Source organism: Hemicordylus capensis, chromosome 1, assembly GCF_027244095.1.
Source record: "Hemicordylus capensis ecotype Gifberg chromosome 1, rHemCap1.1.pri, whole genome shotgun sequence".
NCBI classification, from domain to species: domain Eukaryota; kingdom Metazoa; phylum Chordata; class Lepidosauria; order Squamata; family Cordylidae; genus Hemicordylus; species Hemicordylus capensis.
This window is the reverse complement of record NC_069657.1, coordinates 299,143,450-299,167,892: the sequence shown is the minus strand read 5'-3', so window position 1 is coordinate 299,167,892 and position 24,443 is coordinate 299,143,450. Positions and strand designations below refer to the sequence as shown.

General features: G+C 43.8%; 1 protein-coding gene across 2 annotated transcripts; it reads right to left on the bottom strand.

Moving 5' to 3' along the window:
* Window positions 1–18,677: 18,677 nt before the first annotated feature.
* PTP4A1 (protein tyrosine phosphatase 4A1) lies at window positions 18,678–24,227 on the bottom strand. Of its 2 annotated transcripts, none has more exons than XM_053286534.1 (5): window positions 24,090–24,227; window positions 22,417–22,509; window positions 21,854–21,984; window positions 20,969–21,043; window positions 18,678–19,952 (listed from the first exon to the last, which is right to left on the bottom strand). In XM_053286534.1, the coding sequence occupies exons 1-5, from the start codon at window positions 24,192–24,194 to the stop codon at window positions 19,835–19,837; spliced, it is 522 nt and encodes a 173-aa protein (XP_053142509.1). In that variant the 5' UTR covers window positions 24,195–24,227; the 3' UTR covers window positions 18,678–19,834. The 2 variants fall into 2 exon arrangements, with proteins under 2 accessions (XP_053142509.1, XP_053142511.1); XM_053286536.1 differs by having other exon boundaries at window positions 18,678–19,948.
* Between the last annotated feature and the right edge of the window lie 216 nt (window positions 24,228–24,443).

The window sequence follows — 24,443 nt, the reverse complement described above, 5'->3', positions numbered from 1 at the left end:
AGAAGGGGCGGCAGGGAGGTATCCTGCCGCCCCAATTACTACATACAATACGCGTGCTGGAGGGGGGAAAGCGGCGGGAGGGGTAAGTAAACCCTCCCTCACCCTTAAAGGAAACCCCCCCATCCGAACCACCCAGGTCCAGACCGGTCCAGACAGTCTGGAGACCTTTAGAATGGCCTCTGGACCGGTCCGGACCCATCCCTAGTTGCAAATCAACTGGATCAAACAGCAGGACACTTTACCCTTGCCGTTGTGAGTGATTGCCTGCATCACATAATGTTTACCCCCCCCACACACACACACACACACACTCACACACACACCCATGGACTCTATTTGTCCTGGTTTTAAACACTTAAAAAATTATGTTTAAAAAGAACTTTTAAAGCTGAGCAGTATGGTGGCAAGAGCAGCTCTCTCACCTCCCAAACGATGAAGTGAAGCTGCTCTGGGGTGGGGCCAGGGCCTGCTGGGGCTGGCAGCATGCTGGCAAGTGGCGCAACAGGGCAGTGGCGGAGGGACTGACTCGTAGGAATCTTTAGAGTGCTCACCCCTGCTAGCCACTGGCTGTCCAGGAACATAAGAACAGCCCTGCTGGATCAGGCCCAAGGCCCATCTAGTCCAGCATCCTGTTTCTCACAGTGGCCCACCAGATGCTGCTGGAAGCCACAGGCAGGAATTGAGGGCGTGCCCTCTCTCCTGCCGTTACTCCCCTGCAACTGGTACTCAGAGGCATCCTGCCTTTGAGACTGGAGGTGGCCCACAGTCCTCCGACTAGTAGCCCTTGATGGACCTCTCCTCCATGAAGTTATCCAAACCCCTCTTAAAGCCATCCAGGTTGTTGGTTGTCACCACATCCTGTGGCAGAGAGTTCCACAAGTGGAGCACGCATTGTGTGAAAAAGTACTTCCGTTTGTTGGTCCTAGATCTCCTGGCAATCAATTTCATGGAATGACTCCTGGTTCTAGTGTTGTGTAAGAGGGAAAAGAATTTCTCTCTCTCAGATTTCTCCATACCATGCATGATTTTATAGACCTCTATCAGGTCTCCCCACAGTCATCTTTTTTCTAAAGTAAAAAGCCCCAGGTGTTGTAGTCTTGCCTCATAAGGAAGGTGCTCTAGGCCCCTGATCATCTTGGTTGCCCTCTTCTGTACCTTCTCCAGTTCAACAATGTCCTTTTTAAGATGTGGTGACCAGAACTGTACGCAGTACTCCAAGTGTGGTCGCACCATAGTTTTGTATAAGGGCACTAGCCGTTTTATTTTCAATCCCCTTTCAATGATCCCTAGCATTGAATTTGCCTTTTTCACAGCTGCTGCACATTGAGTCGACACTTTCAACGAGCTGTCTACCACGACCCCAAGATCCCTCTCCTGGTCAGTCACCGACAGCTCGGATCCCGTCAGTGTATACTTGAATTTTAGGTTTTTCGTCCCAATGTGCATCACTTTACACTTGCTAACATTGAACTGCATTTGCCATTTTGTCGCCCACTCCCCCAGTTTGGAGAGATCCTTTTGGAGCTGCTCACAGTCCGTTTTGGATTTCACTATCCAAAAGAGTTTGGTATCTGCAAATTTGGCCACCTCGCTACTTACCCCCTGCTTCTAGATCATTTATGAATAAATTAAAAAGCACCGGTCCCAGTACAAATCCCTGGGAGACCTCACTTCTTGCTTCCCTCCATTGTGAAAACTCTCCATTTATACCTACCCTCTGTTTCCTGTCTTTCAGCCAGTTAGCAATTCACACATGTACCTGTCCCCTTATCCCATGAGTTTCCTCAGGAGTCTTTGATGAGGAACTTTGTCAAAAGTTTTGAAAATCAGAGTTACAGTTGCTACTACCCCTGCTAACTGGGCAAAGAGGCAACTTTTACCATGGTGATTCTCTTTATTTAGCAGGGGGAGAGTAACTGGCTCTATCCACCCCCAGCACAGTATTTCCAGTGACTGTTGCTGGTGTGTGTCCTATGTTTCTTTTTAGAATGTGAGCCCTTTGGGGACAGGGAGCCATCTTATATGTTTTATTTCTCTTTGTAAACTGCCCTGAGCCATTTTTGGAAGGGCGGTATAGAAATCGAATTAATAATAATAATACTCTCCAGTCCTCTGGTACAGAGTCCGATTTCAGGGATAAGGTGAAAAGTTTAGCAAGGAGATCGGCAATTTCACGTTTGAGTTCTTTAAGGACTCTTGGATGAATGCCATCTGGCCCTGGTGATTTGTTAGCTTTCAGAATGCCACTCCTCGGACCCAGACAAGTAACGCTATGGTCCCATCTACGCCTTTGCTCATCATGCAAGTTGTTCATTAGAATTTTCACATCATAATGTTAGAGCAATTAAAAGAAACAAGTGCTTTCACTCATGGGATGCACATAACTTTCTATAGTTGCGCATAAAATCCCCATAAGCATTCGTATTCTTGATGGAATAAACCACCATCTGGAAGCATTCGATGTTAATTTACCATCAGCGGCTATTTGATAGTGGGTCACACTCTCTTGATAATTGCACCTGTATTTGTGTTTTACATATCAACAAATGACTGTCAGAAGGTGACATTTATACTAAATAGGTTTGTTTGTTTGTATTTATTTATTTATTTATTTGTTATCATTTTATTTATTTATTTATTTAATTTATGTCCTGCCCATACATACGTCTCTGGACGGCTAACAATTAAAATATATATAAAAATTAAAACAATGCAACAAAAAACACATATATAAAAGTTAAAACAATACTATAATTTAAAAACCATAAAATTAACAAACAGTATTTTTAATTAAAAACCTGAGAAGGCTTGGGTAAAAAAAAAGGTTTTCAAATGTTTTTTTTAAATAGCCAGAGATGAGGACAATTGTAACTCAGCAGGGAGCGCATTCCACAATCTCGGGGCAGCAGCTGAGAAGGCCCGTCTCTGTGTGACCATTAAACGAGTTGGCGGTAACTGGAGACAGACCTCCTCAGATGACCTCAGTGGGCGGTGGGGTTCTTAGCGAAGAAGACACTCTCTTAAATACCCAGGACCTAAGCCGTTTAGGGCTTTATAAGTTATAACTAGCACTTTGTGTTTTGCCCGGGAACCTATCGGCAGCCGGTGTAACTCCATCAGCAAAGGAGTAACATGGCCTCTCCAAGGTGACCCAGAGACCAGCCTGGCTGCCGCATTCTGAACCAACTGTAGTTTCTGGACTACATACAAAGGCAGCCCCATGTAGAGTGCATTACAGAATTCAAGTCTGAAGGTTACCAACCAATGTACCACTGTTTTGAGGTCATTGATCTTGAGAAATGGACGCAGCTGGCGTATCAGCCGAAGCTGATAAAAAGCACCCCTGGCCACCACCTCAACCTGAGAAACCAAGGAGAGGTGTGGATCCAGGAGTACTCCCAGACTATGGACCTGTTCCTTTTGGGGAAGTATGACCCCATCCAGAACAGGTAGATCAAAATCATCTCTGGAGTTCTGACCCTGCACAATAAGTACCCCCGTCTTATCTGGATTCAGCCTCAGCTTGTCACCTCTCATCCAGCCCATTACTGCTTCCAGGCAGGCATTTAGGGAGGATATGCCATCACCTGAAGAAGTTGACATGGAGAAGTAGATCTGGGTGTCATAAGCATACTGATAACACCCAGCTCCAAATCCCCTGATAATCTCTCCCAGCAGTTTCATGTAGATGTTAAAAAGCATTGGAGAGAGTACAGAGCCCTGAAGGACACCACACTTAAGCTCAGATTTTGAAGAGCAACAATCTCCAATCGACACCATCTGGAACCTGTCCAAGAGATAGGAGTGGAACCACTGTAAAACAGTGCCTCCAACCCCCAACACCCTCAGACGTTCCAGAAGGATGCTATGGTCGATAGTATCAAAAGCGCCGAGAGGTCCAAAAGGACCAACAGAGTCACATTTCCTCTGTCAATTGCCAATTGGAAATCATCCATCAGGCCCACCAAGGCAGGCTCCACCCCATAGCCCGGCCGAAAGCCAGTTTGAAATGGGTCTAGATAATCAGTTTCCTCCAAGACCACCTGGAGCTGAGAGGCCACCACCCTCTCAATTACCTTGCCCAGCCACGGGAGGTTAGAGACAGGCCTATAATTTCTCAACTCTGAGGGATCTAATGCAGGCTACCTTAGAAGAGGTCTAATAATTGCCTCCTTGAGGCAAGGAGGCATCCTGCCCTCTCTCAGAGAAGCATTTATGATTTCTACCAGGCCGCCTACAACAGCCTCCCTGCTAGATAGAATAAGCCATATTAGACAAGGATCAGGAGAACAAGTGGTAGGCCTTACCGATCCAAGCAGCTTGTCCACATCCTCAGGTGTCACAGACTGAAACTGATCTAGTCAAATCACATAAGAGGAACTGTTGGACACCTCCAGTTCAGACATCAAATTAATTGTGGAGTCTCCATGTAGGTCGGCCCAAATCCAAGAGATTTTGTCTGCGAAAAATTCATTAAACACATCACAGCGGGTGACTGATGCTTCCAAATTCTGGTTCAAGGGAGTGGGGGCAGATACTAGCCTCCTCACAATCCTGAACAACTCCGCTGGATGTGAACTCACAGAAGCAATACGGGCAGAAAAGAATTGCTTCTTTGCCGCACGTATCGCCTGAGCATAGATCTTTAAATGTGCTCTATGTTGTAATCTGTCGGATTCGAGTCGAGTCTTTCTCCACTTGCACTCCAGTCGCCTACCTTGCCGCTTCAGCCCCCGTAGATCTTCCGTATACCAAGGGGCCAATGTTGAAGCGGGTCAGAGGGGACGCTTAGGAGCAATCATGTCTACTGTCCTGGTGAGCAAATTGTTCCAATTCTCAACCAGGGCATCAACAGGATCACCGGCAAAACCAACATTAAATCCTTCCAAGGCTTCTTGGAATCCTGCTGGATCCAATAACCTCTTCGGGTGGACCATTCTAATAGGCCCTTCACCCCTGTGGAGGTGGGAAGTGGTTGTAATCCCAACCTTAACCAGATGGTGGTCTGTCCATGACAATGGGGAAATCACAGGAGTTCCCACCCACGGAACACCACCAAAAGACCAAATCAAGCGTGTGACCTGCAGTGTGTGTTGGTCCAGAGACCACTTGGGATAGGCCCATAGTTGTCATGGCTGCTATGAACTCTTGAGCTGCCCCGAACAGATTGGTCCCGAAACAAACATTGAAGTCCCCCAGCACCAGAAGTCTGTGAGACTCCAGTGCAAGTCCCACGACCAAGTCTGTGAGCTCAGTAAGGGACTCAGTTGGGCAGTGGGGCGATCGGTACACCAACAAAAGTCCCAATCTATCCCTGGTCCTCAAACTCAAGTACACACATTGTGTACAAAGTGTGATGTGTACACACATTTAAACATCCTAAGTACAGTATAGTGAACTCCTGATACATCAACAAAGTGATATTTCCACTAGTGACATACAATTAGTATGATTGGTCTCAGTCCTGACCCTTTTCACATGTGTGTGGGAAGGTGTGATATTACTACTGGAAGGGGGCAAACATTGAAATTTTGATTGCACCGTTATTAGCTCCTTTAGGAATTCTCACCTATCTTGGGTCATTTTCCCTGTTAGATTTTTTGGCATGATATCCTAGATAGTATGAACTTGCAAAAATCAGCTTTCCTGAAATACTCACTTTCAGCTTTCTGTAAGATAAATAATGCCAGCATTACATGGTCACTTAGGGACAAAGTACATAAACTTCACTGATCAGCTCTTTCCTGTTACTTTTTTAAAAAAAAAAACATTTATATCCTGCTCTTCCTCCAAGGAGCCCAGAGCAGTGATTTAGGATCAGATCAAGTAAGGTTCATCCTTCCTACACCTTCTGAAAGAGAAAGTTGCCATCAGCAAGGCATATCAGGAATTTGTTAGAGATTCCATTCTTAAGAATGTCTTCCCCGAGTATCAAGGATGGTTGAAGTCCCCCATTACTACTAATCCTTGCTTCCATGAAACATACATAATTTGTTTCAGGAAAGCATCATCCATATCCATTCCAGCTACAATCTTTTAATTTCCTTTCTCTTTATTTTTACCCATATGTTCTGCACCGGGCTGCTGAACAAGTTATAGTCTTCAATTCTTATATTCCAATCTTGGGACCTGTCCCACCATTATACTATTGTAATTATTCCCTTCCTTTAAGAATTCATGCTCACCTTATTTTCCATACTCTGCATTACTGTAGACATCACTTTTGTGTGTGGGATTTGCTAGATAACCTCCCTACTCCCCCAGCTTCAGCTATTGCAACCGGTTCTTTATCCTTAGTACTTACATTGGGCTTGTCTCTGTCTCTAAAGGACTTGGGTTTTTTAAATCTTCTTACTTAGGTTTCTCAGGTTTCTGCCTATGACAAAATGCAGACCATCATCTTGAAGCAAGAGCATCCCATCCACAACGTTTAACAGGCCCGTCCTTCACCCAGTGGTGTACCTAGGTCCAAAATCAGCCCGGACCTGAAGAGTTTCTGAGCTCCCCACCCACAAGCTCCCCTCCACAGCCGTGAGCCCCCCTTTATTTATTTTTAATACCTCCCACTGCTGCCCCGCCGCACCAATATCTGCAATTTCCACCGCCATTTGCATGGCCAGAGAGGGTGGGGGTGATCCAAGCAGGCCTCCCCCATAGTGGCGGCGGCGGGCGCAGTGGCTGATGGGCCTGTCCATCCATGCACGTCTTCCTATTTCTCTGGAGCGCCAGACATCCAGAAACAGGTTTCTGTTTGATGTTCCCCTTTAATTAAGGGGGAATGGGTTAAACAAGAGTTCAGAGTATGGATTGTTCTCCTGAGAGAATTCAGAGTCCCCTTTGCTCCTGGCATGGGGCAAAGAAGTACTACAGCCATGCTTCTAAGCTGGAGATTCTTAATCCATCTTGTTTGCAACTAACACAATCCAGAGCTCTCAGCAACAAGGTAGTGTTACTCAAGCAAATGGATCAATCCTTTGAAAAAATGTTTAACTGGTTCTAAAGAGAAAATGTGAACATATGTGGTGCAGGCCACACTTGTGGCTAAGTGAACTTTTAATAAGGCAGTAGACAAATCCAACTTCTTTAAGTATAATATTAGGTAAGTGATTCCAAACTCAACTGACACCATTTCAGGGCTAACCTTCTTTGAATTGATGAAAATCGTAAAGTGTTTCATTTTGCTTTGTATGAAGCTTTCAGGATGTTTTGACGACGTTTACGACTTCTTGATCATGAATTTTCTTGGAAGAATCTGCCAAGCTGTGAAGTGAAGGTTTTCCATGTCTGGGTGGAGCACTGTTCCTTGCTCTCTGGTAAATAGGTTGAAGCATTGGAGCAAGGGCATGTACTGTGCATCTGACAGGGCGAGGAGAATGGAGAACCATGCTTGGCATGGCCACCATGGTGTGATCAAAATACAATTTGAGTTCTCTGTCTGAATTATTTGAAATACCCTCAGAAGTAGGGGTCATGAGGGAAATATATACAGGAATTCTTTGTCCTAAAGGAACAGAAAGGTATCTCCCAGAGATCCTGATTCGTGCCTCCCTCTGCTGCAAAAGGCCCTGCACTCCTTGTTCTGTAGTGTAGCAAATATGTTTATGTGCAGCTGGCCCCACTGACGGAAAGGTTGTTTCTCTATTGGGATCCAAGATCCACTCATGTGAATTTGGCTGTTTTAGGCGGCTTAGTGAGTCTGCCCAAACATTGTGCTTCCCTGTTATGTGAGTTGCTGAGGGCCAGATTCAATGGTGAAAGCACCATTCCCATATATTGATGGAGAGAAAGGATAGGGTTTGTGACTGAGTGCCCCCCTGGTGGTTTAGGTAGGCCTTGCCCATCACATTGCCCATCAAGATGAGCACTCATTTCCTAGAGAGGAGTGGTAAGAATGCCTGCATGGGCTTCCAAATGGCTAGCATCTCTAGGCAATTGATGTGGCAGGAGAGTTCGAGACTCAACCAGCACCCAGTTATGCTTCATCCATTTCACTTTGCACCCCTTGGATGAGTCTGTAGTCAGTGTCGGGTCTGATGGGTTGTACACAAAGGGGCGGCCCTCCTCCATATTGCAACGTTTTTTCCATCATCAGATCAAGTGTCTTGGCAGGTATGTATAACATTTCTCAAGGGTGGTGCTTCTGTGAATGGAACACAGAGAGGAATCACTCCTGTAGTGGACACATCCACAGTCGTGCGAAGGGTAGGATGTCCGTAGTAGAAGCCATGAACCCTAATTGCTTCTATGTGGAGTGTGCCGTGTGGGTCCTTGAGGAGAGAACCTGGTGTGCCATTGCCCTGATGGCAGAAATTCTGCATTGTAATAATGTTGCTAGCATGGTTGGGGAGTCTAGCAGTGCCCCAATCAATTCTATGGACATTGTGGGGTAAGTTGTGATTTATCCCAATTGACACATAACCCTAATCTGTCCAGTAAGAGTAGGGTTATCTGGATTTGTTGACGGAGCTGCTGTTCTGTTTGTGCCACTAGGAGCCAATCATCAAGAAATGGAAAAAGATGAATGGACTGTTGATGCAGGTGGGCGACCACCACGGCCATACATTTGTTGAAAACACATAGGACCATTGAGAGGCCAAACAGTAAGACTTTGCATTGGCAGATCTTGTTCCCTATGCAGAATTGCAAGTATTTCCTGTGGGTTGTACAAATGCAAGTATGTGTCTGAGATCTATTGCTGCAAACCAACAGTTTTGGAATAATAATCAGAGGTGTAGTGGAGAGGGGATGCACAGGGACGGAGTACCGGTACTTCCTGGATTCTCTGGCTGTTGGGGTAGGCATGGCCATGGAGGCTGTAATGGACAGCGCCTGCACTTCTGAATTTGCAACTACATCACTGATAATAATTGCAGGATGTGAGTGAGCGGAGTCATTCTACATCCAATCAGTCCCCAGGGTTGTTCTTCTGTATTCGGGCTGACTTGGACTTCACTATTTCTACAAGGCCTATGGAGGAGGTGTCCAACAATCCTTCTTGCAGTATTAGGTTGGATCAGTTTCAATCTGTGACTCCTGAGGATGTGGACAAGCTGCTTGGGGCGGTGCGGCCTACCACTTGTTCTCTGGATCCTTGTCTGACTTGGCTGCTTCTAGCTAGCAGGGAGATTGTTGGAGGCAATGGTTAGACTGCTCCTTAAGAAGCCTTCCCTTGACCCCTTACCAATGGATAGTTACAGGCCAATCTCCCTTGATTGGGCAAGGTGATTGAGAGGGTGGTAGCTGACCAGCTCCTGGCAGTATTGGAGGAAACTGATTATCTAGACCCATTTCAAACTGGCTTTAGAGCTGGCTATGGGGTTGAGACAGCCTTGGTCAGCCTGATGGATGACCTTTACTGGGGAACCGACAGAGGGAGTGTGACTCTGCTGGTTCTTCTGGATCTCTTGGAGGTGTTCGATACCATCGACCATGGTTTCCTCCTGGATTGCCTGGGGGAGTTGGGGATAGGGGGCACTGCTTTGCAGTGGTTCCGCTCCTATCTTTCGGGTAGATTCCAGATGGTAGAGCTTAGTGACATCTGCTCCTCAAAATGGGAGCTATTTAATGGGGTTCCTCAGGGCTCCCATTCTGTCACCAATGCTTTTCAGTATCTACATGAAACTGCTGGATGAGGTCATCAGGAGGTTTGGTGCTGGGTGTTATCAGTATGCTGATGACACCCAAATCTACTTCTCCTTTTCATCTTCAGGAAGATTTCATTCTCTAAATGCCTGTCTACAGGCAGTAATGGGCTGGATGAGGGATAACAAATTGAAGCTGAATCGAAGCAAGACTGAAGTGCTTCTTGTAGGGGCTCCGAATCTGAGGGGTGAGTTAGATCTTCCTGTGCTGGATGGGGTTACAGTCCCCCGGAAGGAGCAGATGAGCAAATTGGGAGTACTCCTGGACCCAGGCCTTACCCTGGTATCTCAGTGGAGGGCATGGCCAGGAGTGCTTTCTATCAACTTCAGCTGATTTGACAGCTGCGCCCATTCCTTGAAGAGGATGACCTCAAAACAGTGGTGCACCAGCTGGTAACCTCCTGGCTTGTCAATGGCAATGCACTCTACATGAGGCTGCCTTTGTACGTAGTTCAGAAACTTCAGTTAGTTCAAAATGTGGCAGCCAGATTGGTCTCAGGGGCAACCTGGAGAGACCAGTCAGTCAGTCATGTTTATTTACGGTCATAGACCAAAATTTACATACATAATAATACACGTAATATAGTAACCTGGAGAGACCATATTATGCCTGTCTTGAAACAGTTACACTGGCTGCCGATACATTTCCGGGCGAAATACAAAGTGCTGGTTATTACCTTTAAAGCCCTGAATGGCTTAGGTCTGAGTTTTCTTAGAGAGCACCTCTTCTGCATGATCCCCACCACACATTAAGGTCATCTGAGGAGGTCCGTCTCCAGTTACCACTGGTTCATCTGTTGGCAACTCAGAGGCAGGCCTTCTCTGTAGCTGCTCCTGAGCTATGGAATGCACTCCCAGCAGAAATCCATAATTTGAGTTCATTATTGTCTTTGAGGAGAGCCCTTAAAATCTATCTGTGTGGCTTGACCTTCCAGGGTTTTAAAATTTTTGTAAATTGTTTTAAATGTTTGCCCTGGTTTTTCAGGGTTTTTTAACTGTTTGAATGTTTAATTGGTTTTATTCTGTTTTTATAGTTTTGGTTTTAATTGTCAACTGGTTTTAATTGTTTTTATTTTGTTGTGAACCTCTCTGAGCCATTTTTGGAAGGGCAGTATATAAATTGAATGAATGAATGAATGAATGAATGAATGAATGAATGAATGAAATATGAAAATGATGGTAGCAGATAAAATGGTTGAGGTTGTGTAAATCTAGAATGGGTTTCAGTTCTCCATCGGTTCTGGAGATAGTAAATAAAAACCAGAATTGATATTGTGGTACACAGTTCGCATAGCATCCTTCTTAATAGGTTTTGCACTTCTTGCAATAAGGTTGGCATGGGAGCTATACCATGGATCCCCAAAAAAGGTGGTGGGTGGTAAAATTCTATAGTATAACTGAAACACACTATGGTCAGAACCCATGGTCCATAGTTATGTCTTGCCAAGCTTCTGCATTGGGAAGGAGTCTGGAACTCGGTTGTGCTACGTCAGACTCACTTGGCCTTTTGTGAGGACCTCGGAGTTTGTGAAGAGGACTTCCAAAAGGAATGTAAAGTTGATATCTATTCCTTCTTTGGTCTTGTTGATGGAAGGGTTGATATGCAGACTTCTGCTGGAATTGCAAAGACCAGGAACATTGTTTGGATTGTCCTTGTTGGTGTGGTTGCAGACTCATAGACTTAGCCATTGTTTTCATTTTGTGAACCCTTTCTAGGGTGTCATCTTTCCTTCCCAAAGAGGTTCTCCCCATCAAAGGGGAGGTCCTCAATTCTCAGCTTAGCTTCAGTAGTAAGTGTTGTAGACTTCAGCCAGGTGTGTCTGCCGTCATGGTCCTCGACCCACAGTCTGCTTCAAGGTGGGTGGACAGCAGCTGTTGTTTCATAATCTGAAGCCCTTCAGAGAGAAAGGTCATGGCAACTTCTCATTGTTCAGCTTGCAGCTGATTGAACAGCTCTAGCTTCTCTAACAGAAAATGAGTGTATCGTGCCATGCAGTCCTGGTTTGAGATGTGTAGTTGAAGGCTAGCTGTTACATAGATTTTCCCAAGGGAATCCAACTTTCTCCCATCTTGGTCTGCTAGAACAGATAGAAACTTCTGCTTGATGCCCTGTTGAAAAGATTCCACTATGATGGAATTTGGTTTTGAGTGTTTAAACAAGTAAGAAGTGTTACTATGATGGACCCTGTATAAATTCTCCAATCTCTTGAAAATGGGGTAAACCAAAGTAGGCTTTTCCCATACACCCTTTATGACTTTCATGACCATGGGGCAAAAGAGGTAAGGACACTAGAGTCATGGCCACAGACTGAATAAAGCAAAAAACAGGGTCTTGCTGTGTTTCCAGAGCCATACAAGACACCATCCTTTGTACTTGCTCTGAAAATGGGTGATAGTTGTCAGCAGGAAGAGTCGTCTTCTCATCCTCCATCAAGTCATCCAAATGGGGAGAGTCCAGAGAGAGTTCTAATTCCCTTTGTTCCAAGAGGGTTTAGTCATCACTCAGATTCCACTGCTGGAACTTCCAATGGTGTGGCGTTATTGCCTGGAGGGTGTGATTCCAGTCTGGTCTGAGCTTGAGTCAGTTTACTGTACATTCTTTTCTTTTAGCTGCAGTTTGGTCTTGCCTGGGGCAGATGTTGCGGTCTTAGTAGTGTGGCTGGAGGGCAGTGACTCTGACCTAGAGCAGGATCATAGCATAACAAGGGTCTCTTTCCCAGTCATCAAGCCCCCAGCAACCAAGCTCTCTAGAATGGTACAGGCTGTATGTAGGCTCAACCAGCGTGTATTCCACTCTAGGTCTGTGGAATTCCATATCATAACTATCAGGGGAGGTATTGTATCTGTAGTCGAGAGAATATTTACACCTGCACCGCTCCCAGTATTTCATGGGGTGTCCTTCCCCTTCCATGTTGGGATCCAGATTGGGGTGCAGCTCCATTACTGGCAGGGTTCCAATGGGGGGGCGGGTGTAGCAACCAACACTATTGTCATGTTAAGATTCTGAGGGGCGGGTGGGTGGCTGCTGCTGCTTCTGTGTCTTCTTCTATTTTGGGTATTCAGACTATGCTCCATAGTTGACAAGTTTGCCCTTGGTACCAACAGGTCAGTTGCTCCCTCAGTGGGGGTAGTATCTGAACCAGTTTTGATGGGGGCACAAGCTCCTTAGACATGTCAGACACTAGAGAGTCCAACTCCTCAGTGCGATACATAATTATGGAGCTAGTAAGAGGCTCTTTAATGCAGAGGCAGGCGGGCTTGTCTTACAATATATAATCGGCATGAAACGCCCTTTCCCAAAAGAGAGCATGGAGGCTCAAGGCTCAGTTCCTGCAAGCCTTTCTAGTAAAGGCTAGGCAGAATTTGCACTGATCCACTTTATGCATCTCTCTCAAACAATTGAGGCACTCCAAATGGCTATCCAAGGAGGGGAGTTTCCCCAAGCAAGACTTGCAATGTTTGAAAATAACTCTAGCAATCATAGGCTATGTCGGACAATGGAGGGGACAGGGGGATGAATTGAAAATGCTAATGGAAACAGTAGAAGAACAAGGCCATACAAGGAGGGAATAATTGAAATAATAAATGGAGAAAGTAATGAAATGTATAATATATATTTAATTTTAAGCTCTCTCATGCCTAGTAATAAGTCAGAAGATTCTCCAATGCTGTTGCCACAGCGGTTGGAAGAAGATTGAGGGAATTAGGCTACTAAGTGCTCCAAGCATGGTTACCCGCAAAATCATACCTAAGCTGTCTACAAGGTTCCAAGATATGATCTTGGAACACAAGCTTCAGTAGAGGGAAGAAAGGAGTGTATCATCTACCCTGTGTCATTCTACCATGGAAGACAGTGAGTAGAGCTTGTGGTACCAGCCGCTGCCTCCCTATTTTCCTCAGGCAGGCAGGCACATTCTCTCTCTCTCTTTGGGAGCAACATTGCTGCAGGTCTGTTGGTGGCAGAGCTGCAGCTCCCTGGGAAGAGTTTGGGGAGCTTCAGTTAGAGTGGTTATGGGTAGGGGAAAGTATGGCATGGGGCCTTGTTTACATCAGAAGAGGAGAAGAGTGGTTCAACATCTTATTCCTATCCCTTCTTCTGGCTGTTCCCATAATGGAAGAGTTCCTGGCAGCTTTACCAGCTTTTCCTTTGGGCTGCTGGTGCTGCTGTTTAATGCCAAGTCGGTCCAGAATAAAATTCCTATCATCCACAATTTAATTGTGGACGAAGGGGATGACCCGGTTTCTGTTATGGAAACCTGGTTGGGGATGCTGGGAGAGATTAGTCTTTCCCAGCTGTGTCCACCTGGGTATTTAGTGCAGCATCAACATAGGCTTGAGGGCCGGGGTGGAATGGGTTGCTGTGATTTATAAAAGTTCTATTTCCCTCTCTAGGCCCCCTGTCCAAGTGAGTGCCAGTTCAGAGTGTTTGTACCTGGTGTTGGGCTCTCGGAATAAAGTGGGGATTCTGCTGGTATATTGCACGCCATGCTGCCTCCCTGAGCTCATGGAGGGGGTCTCTCGATTTGGTGTTGGGACTCCCAGAATGATTGTTCTGGATGACCAAAATCTAAGACTGCCTTGTCTGGAGTGGCTCAGGACTTCATGGCCACCATGACAACCATGGGCATGTCCAAACATGTTGTTGGCCCAACATATGGCACACCCTGGACTTGGTATTTTTGACTAGACAGGAGAATGGTGGTTTGCAAGTGGGGGATGATATCTATGCCCTTGTCATGGTCAGATCACTTCCTTCTGAGGTTTAGAGTCTTATTTTATTTAATTTATTTTATTTTAGTACATTTATATACCGCCCTATACAAAAAGGTCCCTGGACAGTTCACAATATAAAACCATTAAAACATTAACATAATTAAAACCATTTAAAATACAATTAAAGACTCTAAAATAAAAGCTTTAAAACTATAAACTAAAAGCCTGACTAAACAGGTTTGTTTTTAGGTCCTTCTTAAAAACATTAAGAGAAGGGAAAACTCTAATTTCGTTAGGAAGTGTGTTCCAGAGTCTTAACGGCTACACCACTCTGCAGTGGTGGGGAACCCATAAAAAATGGTCCACTCATGGAGGCTGTGGACTCCAATGGATTCCTGAGGGCTCTGGGGGATTTCCAGCTGGTATGGCAGGCACTCCTGTCGAAGCTCTAGTAGTCTAGTTGATCTCAGGAATGGAGAAATGGCTTGGGCGGTTGACATGATCACTCCCAAGTGCCCTCTCCCACAAAGCAGAGCCCGTGCAATGCCTTGGTATTCAACGGAGCTGAGGGTGATGAACCAAGCTGGGAGACAGCTGGAACATAAGTGGAGGAAAACTCAGGGTGAGTCTGAGCAAACACAGGTTAGAGCTCACTATTGAATCTATTCTGTGGCAGATGGAACAAAAGAAACATTTTTTTCCTCATCCACCACCGCATCCTCTCAGTGTCATTCAGTGGGGCTTTTCCAGATGGTGCGGGGCGTCTTGAAATCTTTTCCGGGTGGTGCAGGGCATGATGTATTAGAACCCTCAGTATTATTATTATTCTTACATTTATATCCCGTTCTTCCTCCAAGGAGCCCAGAGCGGTGTACTACATACTTGAGTTTCTCTTTCACAACAACCCTGTGAAGTAGGTTAGGCTGAGAGAGAAGTGACTGGCCCAGAGTCACCCAGCTAGTTTCATGGCTGAATGGGGATTTGAACGCGGGTCTCCCCGGTCCTAGTCCAGCACTCTAACCACTACACCACACTGGCTCTTGTAGCATGCTGTGACACATTTGCACAACACTTTGAGGGTAAAGTAGCTCACATTTGCCATGAGTTGGTCTCTACAGTTAATGCAGTATCATTGGGAGAGGTGTCTAGAATAACACTTGGACAAGGTTTGCTGGAGGAGCTTGATGCCTGAGGATGTGAACAAGATATTTTAGTAGAGTTCGGCCAACCACATGCAAGCTTGATCCTTGCCCTTCTTAGCTTGTTAAATTTATTAGGGAGGAAATTTTTAACTGCGTCCCACAGGTTCTAAATGCCTGAGAGAGATTGAGATTCCAGCTCCATTGAAAGAAGCTCTTATTTGACTACTCCTAAAGAAACCCAGTCTGGACCCAGAGGATGTAAATAACTATAGGTCTGTGGACAATATTCCCTTCCTGGGCAAGGTGCTTGAGCATGTAGTAACTGACAGGCTTGAGACACTTTTGGAGGTTATCTAGATCCATTTATCCGGCTTCGGAACAGAAACTGCTTTGGTTGCCCTATGCAGAGAAACAAGTGCAACCCTGTTAATTCTCTTGGATCTTTCAGTGACTTCCAATACCATTGACCATGGTATCCTTTTGGATAGGCTGGACGAATTGGGATGCACGGCTTGGATATGCCAGTGCTCCTGCCTTGAGGCCCATTCCCAAAAGGTGGTCCTGGTGGATTACTGCTCAACCCTTTGGCAATTATGCTTTGGGGTTCCATTCTATCTCCAATGCTTTTTAATATTTACATGAAACCACTAACAGAGATCATCTGGAGATTTGGCATGAAGTTTCATCAGTATGCAGATGACATTCAGCTGTCTCTTTTTCATTAGATGCAGGTGAGGTGGTGACTATCCTGAATTGGTGCCTGGATACAGTAATGGCTGAATTAGAGTGAACAAGTTGAGACTCAATCCAGACAAGACAAATACTGCTGGTTGGTGGTCCCTCTGCCTGGGTTCAGCCTGTTCTAGATGGGATTGCACTCCCCCTGAAGGACCAGTTTGCAGCCTGGGGGTGCTCATCAATCCAGCACTGTTGCTAGAGGCTCAAGTGGCTTCTGCGGATCAGAGTGCCTTTTATCAGCTTTGGCTGATACACCAACAGCAATCTTACCTAGATAGAGATAGCTTGGTCACAGTTACTCATGCTCTGGTAACCTCTCACTCAAATTATTGCAATGCTTTGAAAACTGTCCTGAAACTGCAGCTGGTACAGAATAGGACTGCAAGATTATTCATTTGGACTGGATGTTTTGATCATATTACACCAGTGCTTCATCAGCTGCACTGGTTCCCAGTCCATTTCTAGGAGCAATTCAAAGTGCTATTTTTAGTCATTAAAACCCTAAATGGCTTAGGACTGGGTTACCCAAGACCACGCCTTGTCCCATGTGTTCCAACTCTGCCTTTAAGATCCTTGGAGGCCCTGCTCCAAGTGCCCTGCCAAATAAGTCAAGGCATTACTAGGGAAGGGCCTTTTCAGTGCTTGCAACCCATTTATGGAATAGCCTTCCCAATGAAATTTGCCTGGCTTCATCACTTTGTTTTTCGATGCCAGGTGTGTGCATGCTATGATTTAAGTGTTATATATATTTTACTTGATGTTTTAATCTCCGTGTTGTGAGCTGCCAAGAGAACAATTTGTGATGGGACAGCTAAAGATTATTATTATTCTGTGCATAAGCAGACATCCCTAGTGTGAATAGACAATTGGACCAGTACAAAGAACCTAAAGTCTGAGTAGCTCGGGTGCCTATATTCCTTGTAATGATGTATGGGTGGGACATGGGCTCTGGTGCAACCTCACCTTATTACTTGTTCACCCACCACTTGACGTTGGATATGGTGGGGCTTTAGTCACTAACTGTTTGGTCACTTATTGCTCCTTTTCAAGTATATCCTTTTTGTATGTACTCAAAGAGCACATCAGGTGAATGACTAGTTCTATCCAAGTCAACTGAGACAAGGTATGAGGTCAGTACACATCCAGGAACCAGGATCTCCCTGCTCCCCCTTTTGAGTGTGCACAATTTCCTTATTCAATCACAAAAATACAAACATGATCAGCATGCAATGCACCTGCTCAAAGCTCCGATTCATTTGCTTTGCATATACACCATAAGAAGGTACCTTATCTGTTGTGTTCCTACACTGCATTCAAGGCTGAATTTCAAGGCTGAATTTCAAAGAATTCAGCCTTTCCCCTGCAACATGCAAGGCTTATTTAGGTAGCATTAAACTTCAAGTGAATGGGGGGAAATGTAACCCATGGACACCATTTGAGCCAGCAAGAAGTGGTTACAAACCTTTCTGTAACTTGCTTCTGGTCCCTTCCACCCAAAGCTTGACTTTGAAGCAGCCTTAGAATTCATAGGAACATAGGAAGCTGCCATATACTGAGTCAGACTATTGGTCCATCTAGCTCAGTATTGTCTACACAGACTGGCAGCAGCTTCTCCAAGGTTACAGGCAGGAATTTCTCCCAGCCCTATCTGATTCTGGAGATGCCAGGGAGGGAACTTAGAACCTTCTTCATGCAAACATGAAGGTTCTCTTCCTAGAGCAGCCCCATCCCCTCAGGGGAGTATCTTACAGTGCTTACATATAGTCTCCCATTCAAATGCAGACCAGGGCAGACCCTGCTTAGCCAAGAGGATAATTTCACAGCTTCCCAAACTTTCCAACTATGAGCATGAGTAATCAGCATTTCACATCTGATCTTCTGCAATTACTAAGCCAAGGTACAAAGACTCACAGAAAGCATCTAAGCATGAGACTACATATGCAAGCCTGTCTATGCTCCAAACACCTTGCTTTTTTAGTGGCATACTAAAAAACTTCGAGCTTTTATAAGATTATGTGTAAATCAAGATCTTTGAATTATTTTATTTATTTATTTATTGTTGCATTTATATACCGCCTTTCGTTAAAAGACAACCCCAAGGCAGTTACATTGCTAGCTCTCAGGAACACAAGTCCAAGGCTGTTAATTTGTCAAGTTTAGTTTCTCACACACAATGCTGCTTTGGGGGACAAGTGTCAATGCTGACTGACAAGTTCAATAATGTTCCTGTTTTTAAACATTCACATTTTTAAAACCATGCTACTTTGCTAAAGAGAGGCACAGTCATTAAGATGTCAGCGTTGGTTTCAAGTTTTCAAACCATGCATTTACCTCTGAACAGATGTAATTGTGATCTGCATTTCCAAGATGTGTGTTCATAGCACAATTGTAGACCAGAATTTCTACCCTCCCTTGCCCCAAAGAGCAGAATGTTCATGAAAACTGAAATGCAGCTTTTAGTTTATTTAGATGTTTGAGCTTTCGCACTAGATTTTACAAGCTGGTGAACACTGGCAAATTATTTCTCCCACAGTACTATAACCACACATTCCCAAGACAGTATAAATATATGGTTGAACATTAATACACACCACCATTTTATCAATTACATAACAAATTATCAAGTATCCAAATATTAAGTTACGCAGCTCAAAAGGCATACAAAATATTACAGAGATCTGCCAGATTCATGGCAGAAACTCAAGGAAAAACACAAAATCACTTCCAACAAAGCCATAGTTGGTAAACAACTTTCAATCAGTACAGTAAAAGAAATTACAAGATTTTCAGAAATTTTATGATTAAGAATTTTCAGCTACAATAAAGCATTTCTACATTTAAAAAAATATTTACTAAAGTAAAGGGCATATCCTATACTTCCTGCACAAGACAAAAGGCAACATTTTACTAGAAATATTAATTAGTCCCCTCCCATCCTTTTACAGGCCCTCTGTTTTAAGTCGCACATTAAGTGCCAGTATTTATTTAACTGTAAGGCTTTTTGTCTGGAGACATTAAAGACTTGTGTGCTTCTGTACAGCGTGAAGGATTATTTTCTATGAGTAACCGGATAATGTATATGAATGGAAAGGGTTAAGTAACAAAAGTAGACACCAAAAGTGACTAAGTCAGTAAATTGTGTGCAAATCCTGATATTCGTTCTAGTGCAATTGTGGGAAACAAACAGTGAACAGGTAGATTACTCTACAAAGCCCTATCCACAAAACCAGGAGTAACAGCTGTGAAGAGGGCAAAGATCCAGATAGTTGTAGTTACTAGGGAACTACAGTGTAGTATACAGAAATAGTGTGCTGGACTTTTGGCACCTAATCTCTATACAAGTAATGGTAGATTTGACTATTGGGACTTCAAAGAAAAAATGAACTGCATGATTAAGGATAGTTTACTGATACAAATTACTAATAAGACATTTTAAAAGGCCATGTACATTTCCTGTTCTCTAAAAAGATGGTTATCTAAACGAAGTTGCTCTCCTGCCAACATATTTGCCTAATCCTATAGAAGCTTCATGTAACCTAGTCAGACATACATGTAATTTTCCATGTCACCTTCCAAAGCAGCAACATAGGCAGCTTGGTTTTACTGAATGCAACAGTTGTTCCGATGACCATTTGAGTCTTTAAAACGCAGGCGCATTTTGGGACGATATTTCTCCAAGTAGAGAAGTTGCTTGCTGTTAAAAGCTCCACGTCGCTTCCTAAAGAAAATCAAAACATTGAACACTGAGTTTAATGCATGGTGGTACCCATAGTAACACAAAACAACTTTGCTTTTGATCCAGTACCTTCTGCCTATAATAAAGGGGTTTGGTTTCTGTACTATACAGTTAATGCTGTGTTTCTCAAACTACCAGCAACTGTACAACAGATTAAAGCATTTGGAAGCTGCCTTATATAGAGTTAAGACTAAGAGCCTGGGACCTTCTGCATACAAAGCAGATGCTCTACCGCTGAGCTACTTCCCATCTACCATTCCCATCTGAGTAATCATCACTTCAGAACCTTAAGCATATCCTTGGTTTGAAAAAGTCTGTAACACATGGTGTCCATTCCAAAACTCCAGACTTGCCAGCCATGTTATCAGCAAGATTTAGTGCAATCTGAAACTAAGCCGAGCTTAAGACAGAACACCTTCAGTGGCCATGGAAGTAGACCAACTCTTCTGGAGTGAGCAGTAATGGGCATAGAAAGGGGGAAACTGAAAAGATCTCTGGTCCGTGATCAAAATAAAGATCCATTCAACAGAAGAGAGCACTGAACTTGCCAACGTTCAGGCCATGGCTCCCAGTAATCTATGCTGCTTCAAAAATCATAGCCTACAGGTCCACTCCCACTGCAGATCATGGAGTTTATACAACTAAGGGACAGTAAAATCCCTTATTCTGTCAATATAGGCTTTTGTACAAGCTGTTATTCTGTGACAGGCTTCACATTCCCAAGCTGCCATTTTGTGACTGATTCAGCCTCCTCCCAAGCTGCTATTTCATGCTTGTAGTTCTCAAAGCTTTGGGGGGGGGGAGAAAAAGTAGATCCTGGAGGCATTCTTAAATTTGCCCACCCTGACACAGTCAAGGACTGTGTTATGCTGCATATGGTTCTGTGAAACAATTTATTTTTAAGCAAAACTTTCCACTTCAAACCCTATTTTATAGAGCCCATTGTTTCACTCTCCAGATGCAGGCAGACATGCATGAGGCAGCTGTTTAATACTTACTGTCTTATGAACTGCACTGCATCCTCATACTTCATTCCACATTCAATGAGTGCAAGGGCAACTAATACAGGTGCTCTGGGGGGGGAAGAAAACTATGTTATATAGGGCTTTTCCAAGCCTTTTTATTCATTCCTCTGTGTGGCTGGTCAGCCATCTTGCCCTACATGGATCCTTACAAAAAGAAATGCTGACCTGCCCAACCCCACCTACTGTTTTTATAGGCTAGGAAACACCACATTATTTGCACGCAAGTGCTTAAAGAACTGCCATTGACATCAGCAAGCAAAGACGACAAATCTATCAAGCCTCCTCCTGCCAGGATTCTAGCAGCCATCAAGCCAGCTTTTCTCTCTGGTAAGAATGTGCATAGCAGAGCAGTTCTAATCTGCTCTGCCCTCAGATCTGGTTGCCAAGTAAGTTCCTTCTGCTATTCCCCCACTGCTAAGGCCAAGAAAGCTATAAAAGACTGTGTTGTTGAGTCGGTGTAGACTCCTAGCAATCACATAGATTAGTCTATCCATGTGATTTTCTTGGTAGAATACAGGTTTACCAGTGCCTCCTCCTGCACAGTACAAGCTGATGCCTTCAGCACCTTCCTATATCGCTTCTGCCCAATATAGGTGACTACAGATGTATTTACTAGGCAGAGCGGCGGGGATTTGAACTAACAGCCTCTTGCGCTCTAGGCAAGCTGCTTCCCCACTGCTTTATTCCAACATGTTTGTAAGCCTGTTTTCTACATAAACTACTTGGAGGAAAACTTTATTGAAAGGTAGTATATAAATATATTAAAATAAAGTTGCAGCATTACATGGTCAGCTATGCTATCTGATCAAAAGAAATGCTACAAGAATGCATCCTGATTAATTCAGGAGTTTTGCTTACCTTCCAAGACCAGCAACACAGTGTACAGCAATGCAACAGCCAGGCTCTTCACGAAATTTAACTTTTAGGAGGTTTAGCCAATCATCAACAATCTGGATAGATGGTGGTGCTCCGTCATCAAAGGGCCAGTCCTGGAACGTATCAAGTAGATTACTTTCTATTCTGTCACACCACTATAGTAATACCTACTATAGCCAGCAGACAAAAGTAGCTCCAGCAGTTTTTAGCTTCCAGGTATTTCAAGATACTCTATGTATGTAATTCACTTAAAGAGATTTGGCTTTGCAGTTTTAAACCCATTTCTCAAAAAATTAACACTTTTATGCTCTACTGCACATTGTGTGTTACCCCCAAGAATCACAAGTTTCATTTTTGCATTAGCCTGAAGACACAGGATATCAAGCAAACCTTCAGTTTTCCTAGGCACTACTTCTTAATTTGTGTCTTAAAATTGTTGTCTTAAAAAGGAAGCTCCCAAGAGAATTATAAAAGTTTGCATTAGTAATACTGAACAATAGTCTGAAATATTCTATGACTAACAATTTAAGGTGCTGGCCACTCACCAAAACCTGAATGCCTTCCTTTTCTACTGGAGCAGTCTCGTAAGTGGCTTCGCATACTCTCACTACGGTAGTAACTCCATACTTCTTAAGTTCCTAAGGAGAAAAATGGGTTTTATATCTTGATCAGACACATGTGTTGATATGTATGTGTATATTATTCTACCTTTGTATATACTGCAATGGTTATTTATTGCTGAAAGGCCTAAATTACTGCTTTTTGGTTCTTCCAACAAGAAGCACCACTTAAAAGTTTAACACCACTGAAAACTTATAACAAAGTACCTTGAAACCTTAGGAGCACAAGATCAAAGCAAAGCAACAGCAGGTTTCCAGCAATTCTTTGTATTTATCAGTCATATAGGAAAAGCAGCTAGTAGCAAAAATCTCAGAATAGTGATTTTTTTAAAATCACAAGCTGATAACTATTTTGAAACCATCAAAATAAATTGCATTAACTATTTAATATCTCTCAGCCTAACCTACCTCACAGGGTTGTTGACAAGATAAAAGTAAGCATGTACACGGCTCTGAGCTCCTTGGAAGAAGAGCGGGATATAAATGCAAATAAATAAATAGCACCAAAGTGTTACATCAAGTACTAGAGAAGGCCACTATATATGGCAGAGCACTTAAAATGGGTTTGGCTTACCTTAACTAGCATGGCCTTGTCCACTAGTGTGGAGTGATGGGTGAGTACCCCCCTAACCTTTGCTTTTAAAAAAACCTGTATTAGCTCCTCCTAAAATGGGGGGACATTAGATTGTTTTTCAAACAAATTCAAGGCTTGGGAAATTCTGCTCCCCCCCCCCCGACCTTTTGTTTATGATTCCTAGGCAATGAGTAGGAACAGCTCTGGCTTTTTTTAGAAACAGCAGTTTGTATAACTTGTTTCAGACAATGCTGCAGATGACTTTTCTCTCCTCCTCAACTTAGCTTCCCCCTACAGGGAGTACTTGGGACTTAAAACTATGCCTCAACATCACCTAGAGGAGGAAGCTAAATTCATGCTGCAGGAGTGTCTGAAACAAGTTGTTCAAGTTGCTGCTGTTTCCAGAGAAGCTAGCAGATTCATGAGGAAAGCTAGTGCAGAGTGTTTGCCAATGAACATACGAGTACAGAAATATTTTGTCTTCTGATCTTTTGAACACCCAAAATTATTTCCCAAGATGGAACCTGGAAAATGCTACTAGTATCACTAGTGTAGTGTAGTGTGCTAAAGCAGGCGATAGGTGGGGCTACATTTGCATGGCTTACGTATAAGCATATCCAGCCTCTGCACTTCCAAACTTCTAGTCTGAAGACATGCCAAACCAGGGGTTCTCAACCAGTGGTACTCCAGATGTTTGCTGAACTACAACTCCCATCATCCCCAGCCACAATAAAATGCAGCTTGGGATGATTGGAGTTTAAGTTCAGCAACATCTGGAGTACCACTGGTTGAGAACCCCTGTGCTAGATGGCACACATGGAACTAGTACATGTGATGACTTATATGCAGTTTCAATGTTTTTCATATGCAAGTGCTATTCCCAAAGGAAGTGTCTGAACAAACCCTACAGAAGTGAACAGGCTATGAATTCAGAGGGCTCAGATAAATTCGGTACCATTAAAAACCCGACCTCAGCAACAGTACAACAAAATGTATAAGTAGTGTTCTGTTTGAGAGCTCTTACCTCTATGAACTTGTTTAAGGTTGCATTGGTTGGATTGTGAGTTATAAGGAATCTCATATTCTTGTAAGTGATTTCCACAGGAGCTGGGCGATTCATTCGGGCCATGTTAATTTAGTTAAACTGGTACTACTTAGAATAAAAAAATTAAGACAATTGATGCAGAGAAACTTCACTAAAAGCCACTTGAAATTTTCAGTGCTGACAAGTATGATGTTGGGAGCAATGAAAAATGAAATGAACCTCCTAAACAAGAAGCAGCAATTCTTCAATCCAGTAATACTGAGGCAAAAAGAAAGGCAGTGCACAAAGGTTACCCCATCCAGGTCTGAACTCCTTTGTAAAAATGCTCTGCCA

Bases quoted from the DNA above. Each gene is read 5' to 3' on its own strand.
- PTP4A1 (XM_053286536.1), bottom strand. From the start codon at position 24,194: ATGGCCCGAATGAATCGCCCAGCTCCTGTGGAAATCACTTACAAGAAT. The intron at 21,985-22,416 runs GTGAGTGGCCAG...GATACGTTCCAG, and splicing joins AGGAAGGCATTCAGGTTTTG to GACTGGCCCTTTGATGACGG. The intron at 19,949-20,968 runs GTAAGTATTAAA...TTCTTTAGGAAG, and splicing joins GCAGTGCAGTTCATAAGACA to CGACGTGGAGCTTTTAACAG.